This window comes from Muscardinus avellanarius (genome assembly GCF_963383645.1).
Source record: "Muscardinus avellanarius genome assembly, chromosome: X".
Classification (NCBI taxonomy): Eukaryota; Metazoa; Chordata; class Mammalia; order Rodentia; family Gliridae; genus Muscardinus; species Muscardinus avellanarius.
Window position 1 is genome coordinate 74,333,683 of NC_137792.1, and position 16,397 is coordinate 74,350,079.

Below are 16,397 nucleotides of genomic sequence, written 5' to 3' on the forward strand. Positions count from 1 at the left end.
ATATGACTATGGGTGTAGCTCATAGGTAGAACAACCCTGGGTCCAATCCCCAGTACCAATAATTTTAAAAGAAAATGCATATCTTTGGTTCTGGAAGGAAAAGCCTTCTCATATTTGAAATATTTGTTAAATAACTTAGGTTTAGAATATCTAAACATAGCTAACTCACTTAGGTTTTGAATATCTGAAACATAAACATGCTGACTCTCTGAGCTATGAAGAAACCTTAATAGAATGAAGGAAGGGGACCTAACTGAGGGAGAGGAAAAGGAAGAAGAAAACATGAAGAGGGAAACACCTCAATGGACATGATGTACATACACAAATTTATCAAAGCCAATCAATGTATGGAGCATGGGAAAGTAGGGAGAGAAAGGGAATGGGCTGAGAAATGGGGGAGGGCTCAACAAGTACTGTGTGCATGTAGGCCTCTATTAACTCTAAACGTCATCAACATGTATGATTACAATATACCAATAAAAAAGGAAGAAAATCAGATTCAGCATATAAAGAACTTATTTTTTGAGTGTAGGTTGTAAGTCAAAGGTAGAACATATTCTTGGCAACCAGAAGGCCTTGGGTTCAATTCCTTGCATCAAAAGAATTAAAAAACTTTTTCTTTAAAATAAGGATTAACCCACAGATAGGTTTATGTTTGTTCAACTGACATGAAGGCCTATGATTAGATAGAAGAAATATTAAGTTGCTTAGTAAGATTAAATTTGAGAGCTTGCAGGCTGCCTGGCTTAACCTGTGGATGTTAGTCAAAGTTAAGCCCATGAATGTTCAAATTCATAAAATAGAGTAGTTATCCTGGGGCAGAGGTGGTGGTGAGAAAACAGAAATGTCTACTGGAAAATAAATAAGCAGCTCAGGAGATCCTGCCTTTGCCCCAGGGCTGTGAATGGAAAAAGTTGTTTCTTCTCAGTAAACAGTGTTATAGAATAAAATTTATCCTCAAGGAGGAAATGATCATAAAACTTACCAGACTCATTTTAAGACTCAAAGACAACACAGTGTAATTTGAGGCAAAATCTTTAAAAGATCCAAACATTTTAGCCAGCCCTTTACAATTTTATATAGACATTATTTACAGCTTTTTTTCTTCATACACTTGGAACATTTAACATATAAGCCATTGCTTACATGTATATTAATCTTAAATACGGATTGCCCATTAATTTAATTAATAATTTGTTCATGACTAATTCTTTCTTTTTTTTTCTTTTTGTGGTACTGGAGATGGAACCCTTCTACCTTCGGGCTACACTCTCAGACCTATTTTATATATTTCTTATTTGGAAACAGGTTCTCTTAAGCCAGCAAATGACTAATGCTTCTTAAATTTGGAAAATCCAGTAGTTTAATAGTTAATAGATATAATAACGACTTTTTTCCAGTTTTGTGAAAAGCAAAAGAAAAAAGCAGCCAGGAGAATAAGATTTTCCACAAAGTCCTGGAGAAAACAAAAAAAAAGTAAAACAGTGTATGCTTTCCAAATGTGAATTTCTTTTTTACTTTCAGAGATCCTTGCTAATTTTGACTGACTAGGAATCATTGAAATAGTACTCTGCCCTGTTGCTGAAGCATGCCTGTATGGCTGTTTCCAAGAGGTTTCGTTCTCATTAAATAAAATAATGTCAAGCCAGGCATTGTGGCGCATGCTTGTAATCCCAGCATTTGGGAGGCTAAGACAGGAAAATCACAGTTTGCAGCCAGCCTCAGCTACTACTTAGTGAGGCCCTTTACAACTCAGTGAGACCCTGTTTCAAAATAAAGAATAAAATTTGGGGCTGGGGGTATAGCTTGAAGGTAGAATGCCCCTGTGTTACTGGAGACTGAAGCTAAGGGCGGTCTACCTCTGAACTACACTCTCAGTTTTTTTTTTTCCTTCTATTTTTTATTTTGAAACAGGTTCTCATTAAGATGCAAAGGGCCTCGCTAAGTTGCTGAGGCTGGCCTCGAACCCACAATCCTCCTATCTCAGCTTCCCAAGTACTAAGATTATAGGTGTGTGCCACTATGCCCAGGTACAAGGGCTGTTTTGGAGAATGCTTTGCGGGTGAAAATTTCAAGTGAATGTGGAGGGTGGAGCAGTGAGTAGATATTGTGGCTTCTGACCCTACAGCTTCCTATACTCCCTATATTTATTACAGTTCCTATTAATGAGTTTTAGCAAGTTTGGGCACAGCTTAGCATCAACTTCTTAGGCTTGTTTTAGTGAAAGAAATAAAAAAGCAAGAAAGAACACATAGAATTAGTAATACACAATGAGACACCATCAGTTTTGCCATAGCTGCCTTATTGACTCACTATTTGAAATACCCTACAGTTCATCAGATGTATTATTCATTCATTAACTTCTTAAAATTTACTTTAAAATTTTGTCAATTATATCTGTACAATGTTGATTCATTGAGTATTGGGTACGATAGAGGAGACAAGAAAACTATTAAGAAAATTATAAGACCATTAAGAAGTAAAGACACTAACATTTGGAACCAACTGAAAATAGCACAGTATAGTGATAAATTATGTGATTGCAGATAATAAAGAGGGTACACATATCAAACTCTGAATATAGGACTTTAAAAATGGGAAACTTGAGCCAGTTGTGGTGGCGCACGCTTGTAATCCCAGAGCTTGGGAGGCTGAGACAGGAGTATCGCACAGGCTCCAAGCCAGCCTCAGCTACTTAGTGAGGCTCTCAGCAACTTAGTGAGACCCTGTTTCCAAATAAAATATAAAATAGGTCTGGGAGTATAGCCTGGAGGTAGAAAGGCCTCTGAGTTTCACCCCCAGTACCACAAAAACAAAAACAAAAAGATGAGAAACTCAATAATATCCTTTCATATGTCTAAGGATTTTCTTTACAAGTTCTGCTCTAGTTTGTGGACTACACAATCCTGTTATCTCTTCTTGCCTAACATGATTCCTTGTAGCATTTCTAGGGCCTCCTTTTAATTACATGATCTGCCTTCTATACAAAAAAGGCTTGGCAAGTCAGATTAATTTGTGAAACAGAATCTCTAGTTACAAAGATAAAAAATAAAATGACCATATCAATCTTGTTTAGGTAGATGGCAAAAAATATTGTTAAAGTACTTCTTCTAATCTTACCTTTTCTTCCACAAACTCCTTACAATATACATAAACATCAGTGGGCCAAGAAAAAAAGCAAAGTCAGTGTTTGGGAGTAAAAGATAGAACCTATGATTGGACTGGCAGCCTTAGAGTCTAATGGTAATGGAGGGGAAGCAGAGGGGGAAGGGTTAAAGAAAGGCAGTTTGCAGAAAGTCCACTTCCAGAGCCCATGCCTGTGTGAGGAGATAAGGGAGATTGTCTGTATATGCTCTCTTACTGGTAATATTTTTAATTAAGAAAAGAAGTACAAGACAGCCAAGTGTGGTGGTGCACGCTTCTAATCCCAGCATATGGGAGGCTGAGACAGGAGGATCGCGGTTTGCGGATAGCCTCAGCTACTTAGTGAGGCCCTTTGCAACTCAGTGAGATTCTGTATCAAAATAAAGAATACAAAATAGGGCTGGGGGTGTAGCTCAAAGGTAGAATGCCCCTGGGTTTCATCCCCAGTACTGAAAAAGAAATACAGAAGAAAGAAGTGCTAGGATACAATACATCTGGAGTAATTAGATTTACTTGGGCTGATTTTGTGACTACTAAAGTTTTGTGACTTTTTAAAAATCAGTTCACCAATACATCCATTACCCATTGCTTGGTTTACAAGCAATTCCTAGAGCCAGGCATGGTGGCACTCACTAGTGATCTTAATACTTGGGAGACTGAGACAGGAGGATTGCAGGATTGAGGCCAGCCTAAGCAACTTAGTGAAACCTTGTTTTAAAATAAAAAGTAAAATAGGGCTGGGGATGTAGCTCAAGAGTAGAATGCCCCCTGGGTTCAGTCTCCAGTACCACTAAATAAATAATAGATAAATAAAGCAATTCCTATGTAGGAATTAGTAGAAAACTAAAACTAAACCAAATCAGAAGAAACAATGGTAAATTTTGATATGGCTTAGGATATTCTGATATTTCTACAAGGATGCTGTCTTGTGTAATAACAAGAATTCAGTTTTTTCTAATGCCTTTTCCCTCCTTTTAAACATACAGTCTTCTTTTCCTGTGAATCCATCACCTGTGGCTAATCCTGCCATGGCTTTCAATCCTTATGTACCTCATCCTGGAATGGGCCTGGTTCCTGCAGAACTTTTACCAAATGCGCCTGTTCTGATTTCTGGAAATCCACCTCTTGCATTGCCAGGAGTTGCTGCTCCAAAACTGATGCGTTCAGATAAACTGGAGGTATTTGTGAAGAAATATATAAATAACTCGTAACCTTATGGATAAAATAACATTTTCAGAGCCCAGTGTGTTTAATACTTTATATAAGTACACCCAATTTCTTTAGCTTATGGAGTATAACCTCAGAGAAATTTTAATCATCTTATGCTACACTTATACCTTCTTATTAAATGGATCAGCTCAGTTATGCAGTAGGTCAAACAATGTTTTAAGTGTACCCAGCCTAGACAGTGTTGTGGCCATAGGAAGTCTGGCCTGGGAATGTTCCTCGTACCCAGGCTCCAGCTTCACAGAAAAGCTTGCTGTATTTGTTAATGAGTCTCCACTAGCTAGAATAAATCAACTAAAAATGAAAATTTAATCTAACTTTCTACAGTTACAGAATGTAAAGCTATATGAATGCAGAATATAAATGTGTCTTTTATCTAAACTTTTTTCTCTAAGAATAATGTACGCCATAATAAATAGCCCATGATACATAAGGATTTGAAAAGAAATTTCAATCAACTTTTTAGTTTATTGAAGTTCTTCGGTTTTCCCTTGCAATTTGTTGTAAATTGAAATAAATAACTAGTCAATTCCTTAGAATGTTTGCTCCATTGGCAGCCTCTTAAATGCCTTGTAATGTATTATAATGGAATTCAATTGTACACAGAATTCGACCATGGTTCACAAGTTGCCTGTGGAATGCTCCCAGTGCATTACTGTGTGATAGACTCTTCTCAAACCTTATAAAAACCTATTTGCACTTGAGACTGCATAATAACTAGAAGGTTAAAACAAGTTTCCAGTAACACTTTTAAGTACTTTTATTTCAGTGTAAGGAAAATAGAAAAAAAACTTTCTTTTGCAGATAATGGAATTTTTTATATAGAAATAGAAACCGCCTATTTATATCCCATAGTGAATCTGGCTCTGTATTTCCCTCCCCCCACTTTTTCCTAAATAAATGGAAAAAATGGATAAAATCACTCTTGTGTCCACTTGCAAAGTCAAAGTGGTCAAGATGATGATGATGATGATGTGTGTGTGTGTGTGTGTGTGTGTGTGTGTGTGTGTGTATGTTTTGACTTTTTCTCTTTTTAAGGTTTGCCGCGAATTTCAGCGTGGAAATTGTACTCGTGGGGAGAGCGATTGCCGCTATGCTCACCCTAGAGATGTTTCCATGATTGAAGCGAGTGACAATACTGTGACTATCTGCATGGATTACATCAAAGGTCGATGTTCTCGGGAGAAATGCAAGTACTTTCATCCTCCTGCACATCTGCAAGCCAAACTCAAGGCAGCGCATCACCAGATGAACCACTCAGCAGCCAATGCCATGGTAAGAATAGGCCAGCACTCATGGCTTCCCCATTTTGGGGTAAATGATTAATGCATCCCCCAAATTGTCTAATATTCTGTGAACCATAATGTTGTTTAATCATAAGTGGATCTTAATATGAACAGTTATAAGCTACCAATCAGTAGAACCTATTTATTTAATTTTATTTACTAAGATCTTTAAAAGGTAATTATTTAAAAGCTTCACTAATGATTTTAACCTACTGTGGCTTTTCCATTTTCAGAGAAAGAGTAAATTATATGATTTAAGCAGTAAATTGTTTTTGAGTGCTTTTTATAGTCTAACTACCCTTAATATCCCCAAAAGGCAAAAAGTTGCTTCTCAGTGAGCCACTTTCATGGGCACTTTGCTACTCATATCCTTAATGCCTTTCAAAAACAGCACTGGAAATATGGGATATTAAGTAAGCTCTAATTTCTTAAAGGTTAAGGTTACCTTTCATTTTCAAAGGCACTTTGTAGGCAAAGGAGAAAACAAAGTCAGAAGCTTTTAGGCTGGGGGGCGGGATTTGTACGTGGTTAAGGGAAGAAGTCTGGCTTTTGAGTTGCCCTAGTAAGTCAGTTCTGGAGCAAAGTTAGTTCTGCTTAATAACACTGAAAGGTAGGAAGTAGGAAGAATATTTGTGCAACTCTGCACTATGATGAGTTGAGAAACAGGATTACTCAAGTGTGTTCCAGACCTTCATTATTTTCATGTGCCATTTGTTTATTTCCTTTTTTTTTTTTTGGTTCTTTCATCTTTCTATCTACTATCATTGGTTTATTTACCGTACATCTTTGGGGACTGAACTCAGGAGCATTCTACCTGAAATTTGTATCCCTGCCCTTGTGTGTGTGTGTGTGTGTGTGTGTGTGTGTGTGTGTGTGTATGTATCTGTGTGCTGGAGATTAAACTCAGGGGCTTTCTACCTCTGAGCTCCACCCCCAGCTCTATTTTAGTATTTGTTGGAAACAGGGTCTCAGTTGCAGAGGGCCTCACTAAGTAGCTGAGGCTAGTCATGAACCTGTGATCCTCCTGTCTCAGCTTCCCAAGTACTGGGACTACAAGTGTGCACCACTACACCCAGCTTCTCTACCCTTTTTCTTTCTTTTTTTTTTTTGGTACTGGGAATGGAACCCAGGGGAATTCTACATTCAAGCGACACCCCCAGCCCTGTTTTTTATTCTTTATTTTGAAACAGGTCTCACCAAGTTGCAAAGAGCCTCGCTAAGTAGCTAAGGCTGTCCGCAATCTGAGATTCTCCTGTCTCAGCCTCCCAAATTCTGGGATTACAAGCATGCGCCACCATGCCTTGCTTCCTTGCCCTTTTTGAAAGTTTTATTTTTAAACAGGTTCTTGCCCAGGCAAGCCTTAAACTTGCCACCCTCTTGTCCCAAACTCCTGGGTCACTGGTCACTTCACTGATACTATGTCTTGTGATGCCTGGATCTTTCCTCATGTAATAGAGTACAGCAACTCAATGAGGGACAGAACCCAGAGGAAACCCCATGCTCTCTGACTGTAACAAGTGTCTACATGACCCTGAAGCCCATAAAATACAGTATGAGCCAAATATCCTCACATATATGTATCATTCAGATTCCCTCAGCAGAAACATTGCCTTTCAGCAGAAACACACAAGGGAAGTCCATTTCTATTCAAATGGTCCTATTGAAAAAGATTACTTCACCTTGAGTCAAAATGTATCCTGCTCTAACAGGAACTTCACAAAATAAGTCAGCTTTTATCCTGTATGAGAGCAACCTCTCAGGTCTCCTTTTTCCTTGTTAGTTCAAAGACGCAGCACCATTTTTTGACTGGCTCTGCCCTCTTTTTTGAGAACTGAACCCATTCCTTTCTTCATGAAGAATGTGAACATCAAAATAAACAGGCATAACTTTCTCCTTCGATGCAGGCAACATGATTTGTCAATGAATATGGATTGTTTGTGTGTGTATGTAGTACTGGGGCTTGAACACAGGGGCATTCTACTTTCGTGCTACATCCCCAGCCCTATTTTTTATGGTGTTTTTTTTTAAACATGGCCTAAGTTGTAGAGGGCATCACTAAGTAGCTAAGGCTGGCTGCAAACTCGGATCCTCCTGTCTCAGCCTCCCAAATGCTGTGATTACAAGCATGAAACGCCACACCTGGTGAATGTGGATATTTAAAAAGGCTTCACCAAATATTTTTTGTCTTTAACGCTACTGGCTACTGAATGAGGGACTTTTAAGCTACAAAATAGCAAGGTATCCAGAATTTTCAATGCAGAATGTAAGCCTTCAAATTTGTTTGTTTGTTTGTTTGTTTGTTTGTTTGTTTGTTTAATTTGCAGTACTGGGGATGGAACCTAGGGGCATTCTACCTCCAAGCTACATCCCCGACCCTATTTTATTTTGAAACAGGGTCTCACTGAGTTGCAAAGGGCCTCACTATGTAGCTAAGGCTTTCTGTGAACCGCGGTCCCCCGTCTCAGCCTCCCAAATGCTGGGTTTACAAGTGTGTGCCATCATGCCCAGTGCCTTCAAGTATTTTTAAAAAGTAGTATCTAGCTATGTTGCCCGGTTTAGCCTCCAACTTCTGGACTCAAGTGCTCCTCCTGCCTCAGCCTCCAGAATAGCTGGGACCACCGGTATGCTACTATACCCAGAGCCTTACCCATAGATACCAGTTGGATATCTGTCTAGACCTTGAGTCAATTTGTAGTTTTCCAGACAACACAAGCTTGTTTCTGGTGACCGTACCATGCTCTTTAAAGTAACTAGAGGTTTCGAGTCCTATTCTATTAAAATTTGCAGAAAATCCATGTTTCCTTGATGGCAATAAAAGGCATTTGAAATGATAAATTACATTTCACAGTTTATATTAGCCATGACCTTTGCCAGCTGTTCCTTTCACATACATTTGAAAATTATGAATCTCCAAAGCTACCTCTTTTATTTTCATCTCGCTTTTTTAGGAAGTGAAAATAAATTAATAAAAAGCAGAGCTCTTACACAATGTGCACAGACGGCGATTTCTAGAAGAAAATTAAGATAGCCTTAGGCCTTTTTTATCCACAGGAATGAGGTCATGCCATGACCCTCTTTGGTACATGGAAGGCTAGTTACTTGGCAAAAGTGTTGAAAAATGTAATGTTAAATTTTTCCAACCAGCCGGACATGGTGGTACTTGCTTATAATCCCAGAATTTGGGAGGTTGAGACATGAGGATGATGGTTCGAGGACAGCCTCAGCTTCTACTTAGTGAGGCCCTTTGCAACTCTGTGAAACCCTGTTTCAAAATAAAGAATAAAAATTTGGGTTGGGGCTGTAGCTCAGTGATAGAATATCCATGAAGTATTTCCCCAGTACCACAAAAAAAAAAAAGAAAAAAAATTCTCCTACCAATCTGATCTCGGAGCAAGTTTGAATGTTATAAACATAGTGAGATTTTGATTAGGAATTGTAATTTTAGGAATATTCAGTTGAACTAGATGTCTTGGTATTAATTAGATTTTGCTTAATAGGCTGATGGTATCAGACTATACCAACATCATTTATTATTATCTGTATACCATTATTCTCCTAGATCCATATTGAAATTTTAACTGGCAGAATTAACTTTCCTGCTATACCTGTTGCTTCTGCTAATCTTATTTTTATAGATTAATAGATGCGCATCTCTGAGATGTTATTTGTAAATGTATTTGTTGTAATAGTTTTCAGTCTCATACTGTCCAGATGTGGTCTAAATGAGTGATATCTAAAAGCTCTTATTCCCTTGTATTTTCATTTTCTGTTCTGGACTATCCAAGCAGCAAACTGCTGCATCTCTGCTATGTACATTTTGCTGTGCAGTCATTGCTTACTGAATGTCTACTTCAGTGGATACCCTTTGCAGAGGATTCCTGGGCCTTACTTTATGTAACTGGTGCTTGCTTCATTTAAGTATATTTTTTTACTTTCTCTAGTACTGGTGATTAATAAATCTGTCTCTGCAGACCCTACAGCCTGGTGCACTTCAACTGATACCAAAGAGAGCTAACCATGAAAAGCCCAACGGTGCCATTCCGGTCTATAATCCCAGTGTTTTTCACTGCCAACAGGCTCTGACTAACGTTCCACTCCCACATCCGACATTTATACCTACAGGTGAGAACACAGCTCTCTTAAATGGTGTTGTGAATGTATGGGATGCCGTGCAGCTTGCAAAGGGCTTTTATGTGAAGAACATTCACATATATTTTGATTGAAATAAAAGAGGTTAATTAAGCTCAATATGTTATATCTAGAACAACCTGTTGTTCAATAATTCTGAAAATTAATGATTTGGAACCAAAGCAGGAGCAAAAACTAATGTTTTTTCTCTTTAGCATTTCTTAGTTTTTGCTTCTCATGATTGATTTGCTTCTCATGATTGATTTAGTTTTATCTCAACTAGTTCCTCGACTCTTAAGTATCACATTCATACACACAGAGATTTGATGTCAGAAGTAAAACTCCCAAACCAGGCGCAGTGTTGTATATCTGTAATTACAGTACATGTGAGACTGAGACAGGAACATGACAGGTTGGATTCAACTTAGTGAGACCCTGTCTCAAAATAAAAAAATAAAAAGGACTGGAGATAGAGCTTAGTGAGAGAATGCCCATGAGCTCAATTCTTACTACTACACAGATGCACAAAATTCTCAGCTTTGGTATTACAAAATTCTGTAGTTACCATAGCTCTGCTAGACCAATGGTAGTTATTTAAAAACTAACCTTAAATGTATAATAAGTACAGTATGACCCAATACAGTATATATAAAACAGATAGTTTTAACTTCTAACTCCTGAACAAGTTAAATAAAAATAGCAATTTATTAAAATTTCTGAAACTTTGCAGCTTTTTTGTGTGTGGTACTGAGGATTGATCCCAGGGGCATTCTACCTCTAAACTACACCTCCAGCCTTTTTTTAAATTTTGAAACCAGTCTTGCTATGTTGCTGAGAGTCTCATTAAGTTACTGAGACATGTCTGGAACCTGTGATCCTCCTGAATCAGCCTCCTAAGTACTGGGATTACAAACATGCATCACCACACCTAGTTTGCAGTATATTTTATATTGTCTCCCACATTCAACTATATTTGGTAATATAACAGTTTTGCAAAAACTTGAGTAGAAAATTTTAATCCAGAATTGGGGGGAAATTTTCTCCTCCTAGTTCAATAGTTTAAGAATGAGTATATAATATTTTCAGAATAAATTGAATATACTAACCACTGGGAATATGATGGATTTTCCCCCAGAATCCTAAATGCCTTATTTTAGAAAAAATTACTAAATTCACATAACATCTCCTTTAAAATTAATTTAGAAATTCATATTAGCTATAAACATGCTAACCATGTAGTATTATATACTTGGACTTAGAAAAATTGTTAGTTAGTAAATCAATCTGTTAATTTCAAAAGTCTTTAGGACAGGGGATGTAGCTCAATGGTAGAATACTTGCTTACAGTGCACAAGGCCCTGGGTTCAATTTCCAGCACCACAAAAAATAAAAAGAGTCTTTAGTTACTGACCACTTTGTGACATCATCTAAATTACACAGTTTTTACACATTTATATTATATTTCTAAGAAAGAAAAATAGAATTTTAGCACATTTTTTCACTCATAAAAAGTAACCACTGATGTCTAATAATTTAGACATTTTCCTAAAAGTAAAAAAAAGAAAACTCATGTAATGTTGACAAATCAAAAGAGAAAACCAGCATGGGTTGAAGAAACTTTACTTCTGGCATATTTTCCTCTTCACTTTTGGTAATTTACCTGTCCATTAGATCTCTCTACTTTGGCTACTTCCAGTTTGTCCAAAAACTACAGAATGAATTTGGTAGCAAAGGAGGTGTAGCCAAGGTACACGAATATGAAAAAATGTACATTGTACACTCTAGGTTTTCTCAATCTGTTACTTTGCTTAGAAGTTACATTTCATTTTTGCCAAATTTGGGCACTAAAAATCTAGACTCCCATGCAAAAATCTCAGGAAAATATATTTCCCTTTCATTAACAGCAAAATTAAAAATTTGTCTGCCTGAAAGACCCTCTTAATGGAAAGCCAATTGCCATATATTCATAGTGAAGTCCTCAGATTCAGTGAGATAGAGGAAGATGTATTAATAGATTGATGCTCTAAATAGAAAAATATGCCTCAGAGAGCAGATTGCAAAGCATATTCTGAAAATATGCATAACAAACTAATATTTATTTATTTATTTATTTATTTAGTGGTACTGAGGACTGAACCCAGGACATTCTACCTCCAAGCTATACCCCCAGCCCTATTTTTATTTTTTATTTTGAAAAAGTTCTCACTAAGTTGCAGAGGGCTTCACAAAGTAGCTGAGGCTGGCTGTGAACTGCAATCCTCCTATCTCACCCTACCAATTACTGGGATTACAGACATGTGCTACCATACCTGGCATATTTTTCCTTTTATGATAAAAAATACTGATAATACATTTGTCCAGAATAAATATGTAACTTGAATGAGGTAAAGAAAATTTAAAGTTTTTTTAACCTAAGAATCCAGGAGTTACTTTGATTAACTGGGTTTGTTAATGTTGTTCATGGTAATTTGTAATTACAAGCATGAAAGGTTACTGGGTTTGCATGTGCTGATTAATTGATAGTGCAAAGAAAATATCTTTTTTAAAAATTTACTTCTATCTATAAATTCTTAATAATTAAATATTTATTTTCTTTCCTTACTTTTCACGCTTTTCTGGGTATACAGGGCCAATACTGTGCATGGCACCCACTTCAAATTTTGGTAGGTTTTATACAAATATTCTCATCCTTTTCTAATCTGAAAAAGTTGTTTTTCTGCTGTGACTATGAGATGAGTGACTGAATGATATCACTGAGCCTTTTCTGCATATTTAACATTTAATATGGTGCTTCATGTTCTATGTCTTTGTGGAACCAAAATAGTCCAAATTTCTCAAGTCCTAGTTAGTTGCCACTGAGGCCAAATACTGATCCTGACATTTCTCTATTTTTACCTCCAAATACTAACTTAAATATTTAAATTTTTTTCTTTACCTAAAAAACTGGAAAATTGTGTTCTTAGCTTTTCATGTATTAAATATGTGTGTGAAACACTTCAAATTCATACTTTATAAACACAATAGAATAGTTCTCCCCCCTAAAATGTCATCCATATGACTATTCAATACTCAGATGCTGAGAAAGGATGATTTAAAGCACAGATAGAGTATGCTTCAGTGGAGTTCTAGAATGAAGTGCCAACTGCACAGAAACTAGGCACAACAGAATCATTTCAAAAGAACTTTTTAAGGGTTATGTGATTTATTTATTTATTTATTTATTTGTTTATGTTCTGGGGATTAAAGCATGGGACACTCTACCAGCAGGTTATACCCCCATCCCTATTTTATTTTGAAATAGGGTTTTGGCTAAAGTTGCTGAGACTGACCTCACACCTGCCATCCTGTCTCTGCCTCCCAAGTACTGGGATTACAGGTATGCACCACCATACCTGGCAATTATGTATTTTAACCACTAGTTATACCAAGATCCTTTAGTTAGACACCAACACAATATCAGTAGCCATCTCTAAGCCAATTTGTATATATATCATTGGTACGGAAGAGGATGAAAAAGCAACCAGAGAGTTCACATCTCCTAAAACCCTCTTGGGCACCAGAAACAGATCTAAAGAAAATAGCTTCGTTCAATGCAGGAAGGAATGATCCCATCCATCTTATATCAAGGCAGTCACTCCCATCTTTTTTGAAGTTTGCAACAGCTTGCTCTCCAACTCATTGGTGGACTAGAATAATTATAGAGTCTGAAGGGTACTAATGGGTTTACTGAGATAAACCAAAGTTCAAAATGATGACCACATAGAAGCATACTTACTACATAGTCAGGTCTGAACCTTGGCATAAGGGGTGAGGCCTCTGTTATTAAGGGACTAGCTGACCCCTGTAGGAATTAACATTACTTCCACTGGTACTAACATTCTATGCATGTGATCAGAACAGACTTCTGCAAGTCTGAGCAATGTGTTTCTATGTTCACCTTTGGTGACCTGTTTCCTGGGGGATGCTTCCTTGTCCTCTCACTTTCAGAACTCTGCTTTAAAAATGTAAATTGCATGCTTTAGCACTGCTGCTTCTTGTACAGTTGCTGTGCTCCCAGATGGGAAACAAACATGATTTTAGAAATGGCATGTGAGACAATATGGAATAGCAATAGGTAATAGGGAACTAGAGGCCAGTGGAAGGTAGATCTATGGAGTTTCTGGTAATCACCATTTGGGGTATCATTTTGGTTTCTATAACATTGTGTGTCTTGATTTTCCTTCTTCTGGCAATTCGCTTTTTCAGTAGACTTTCAGAAAATTTGAATGCAATTGATGATGACAATTGATGCCTGTCCTTCACATATTGCCATTCACACTTTAATTTCCTAGCTGGCTTTCCAAAATGAACTGGAAATTAAAAGAGCATCCAAAACTTTCACACTGAAATAGAAACTAGAAAAGGCAAAGGAAAATATCCCAAAAAAGATTTTGCAGCTGCTAGACATTGTCACTAATATTTGCTATGAGGATGAAATTAAGTTTCCAAAGAGGCATCCTTCAAAACCTGTGCAAGTGTTCCACTGTATTCTTCATGTCTTTTCCCCTTCCAAACCCATCAATTGAACTGTCACCTTTTTACATGCAGATCAGGTAAGTCTATATAAAACTTCCACTTCCCACGTGCAAATCTAGTGACTTATGGCATTCACGGCCACAGATCAATGAAACCCCATACCAATTCAATTTCCGAATCTTCTTTAAAATGTGCAGTGTTACTTTTCTGCTTAACTAGCTTCACCTAGGTAGGCCTGGTAGCATCAGATTTTTTCCCCTATGCATTCATTATAATCCCTCTTGAGAATTTGGCTGTTTGATTCAACTACAACGTGATTATGCTAAAAAATGTTGAGAATGCTTCCATTTTTTTCTTAACGGTAACTATAATTGGCTTTCCCCTTTTCTCTTTTTAAACTTCCCTTCTTCCATGCTGTGTTGCTTTGCACTGACTGTGATTGCATGTTGCACCTCATCGTGATAATGTCACATGGCTTGTTGCTGTGATACCTACCACGCACCATTCCATCATATGTTGTGGTTTCATAAATCTCCACCCTACCGTGTGTTGCTTCCATGGTGTCCTACTGAAAGTGCCCATGATGCACGGTGCTCCACCTACCACTATGTCTGCAGCAACACCACCTGCCACCAGCGTTCCCTTCGTTGCAGCAACTACTGGCAATCAGGTTTGGCCATTTATTTCATCTGTTCAGACCTAGATAACTACAACATGTTGACAAGGCACAGTGTATGCTTTCTGGATTGGTGAAAGACATTAGTCTGTATATTGATGTGTTTCTTAAGCAATTGTCACATTTAGAAGTTTTACTTTTGTGTATATTCTATGGCCTTGTATGCATTTATTTTGCTATTCATCTTGAGGTTACTCAGTGAAGTGGAATTGTACTCATTTTTAATTAGTGACCAGATGTCATTCTTAATGTTCTATATCCAAGTTTTGCTAGCACACCAATCCTCAAATGTATATACTGTACTAAATGTTTCTTAAATACTGTCTCATTGGTCAGGAGGAGAATCAATTTTATTTTAGTGCCATTTTCGTTATTTTGTTTGAACTTAATATAATCATAATATTTACTTTCAGATCTCCTGGAAAGGAAATGAGATTATCACATTTCTTTCCAAGACACAGATCTCCTTATCATTACCTGGTGATTGCATCAGACATTCCTTCTCATACAGACATTAGATGTGCTTGTGTTTTGATTTTCCTTCGCTTTAGGTATTTTCAGGCAAAGTCACGGGCAAATTGTTAGTTTTTGAGGATTCTTGAAATTGTAAGATGATACATGAAATAATTACTAAGACATGTAATGGCCATCTGCCTTATCAAAGTGCTAACCATCCCTACAGACTGCAAGTTCCACTGCTTTTTTATTTAGTTACAAGTATGATAACCATGAACCACAGAGAGCATTAACTCGCTGGGGGAACAAACCACATTCCAATCTGTGCTTTGCAAAATTAACTATTGGAGGAAGTATTTTATATGTCTAGAGTTTTCTGTGAAATTGATTCTGGTTATTGATTTCCATGTCCAAGCGGTGAACAAAATAAAATTTTCTCAAGAAATTATTTTAATCTAAAATCTTTTTTACTACTATAGATACCCCAATTATCAATAGATGAACTGAATAGCAGCATGTTTGTTTCACAGATGTAGAAGTTACCAGTAGAACAGTACGTTTCTTTAAGTATTGATATAAATAATATTTGTAGGTTATCTTTTATTGATACAATTGTATTTGCTAAAGACTTTGGTAAATATTTTCATTTATGGACATTGCTTATAACAGAGCCTGATTTACACATTGGAAATTTTCCAAATTGAAATTTGAAGCAAATATACATTTCTTTTTTATGGAAATGACAGCTGGTACTGTATTTTCCCAATGAGATGACAAATTATAAAATGTTTTCCTGTTTTGAAGGGGGCACAGCTTGTTAGCCAAAAGCACAGATCACTTCTGAAATTTCAATCTTTGACATTTTTTTTATTGAAGGAAAACAAAAGTAACTTCCAAGATTTGACTGTGATTATCATCTTAGAGACAGTGTTACGCTTCTTTGACACTGGAAAAAAGTGTTTTTG

General features: G+C 36.9%; 1 protein-coding gene across 2 annotated transcripts in view; it reads left to right on the forward strand.

The window, feature by feature from the left end:
- The window catches only part of MBNL3 (muscleblind like splicing regulator 3), a gene marked incomplete at both ends in the record, with an annotated part of 70,260 nt that extends 54,292 nt beyond the window's left edge, over window positions 1-15,968 (forward strand). The window contains 6 exons of one of the 2 annotated variants that reach the window (XM_080718777.1): window positions 4,131-4,322; window positions 5,410-5,646; window positions 9,629-9,779; window positions 12,413-12,448; window positions 14,876-14,970; window positions 15,912-15,968. In XM_080718777.1, coding sequence (XP_080574903.1) covers window positions 4,131-4,322; window positions 5,410-5,646; window positions 9,629-9,779; window positions 12,413-12,448; window positions 14,876-14,970; window positions 15,912-15,968 — 768 coding nt within the window. The remainder of the gene's footprint in view (window positions 1-4,130; window positions 4,323-5,409; window positions 5,647-9,628; window positions 9,780-12,412; window positions 12,449-14,875; window positions 14,971-15,911) is intronic. The other variant, XM_080718778.1, reaches the window with a different exon arrangement.
- Window positions 15,969-16,397: the final 429 nt, after the last annotated feature.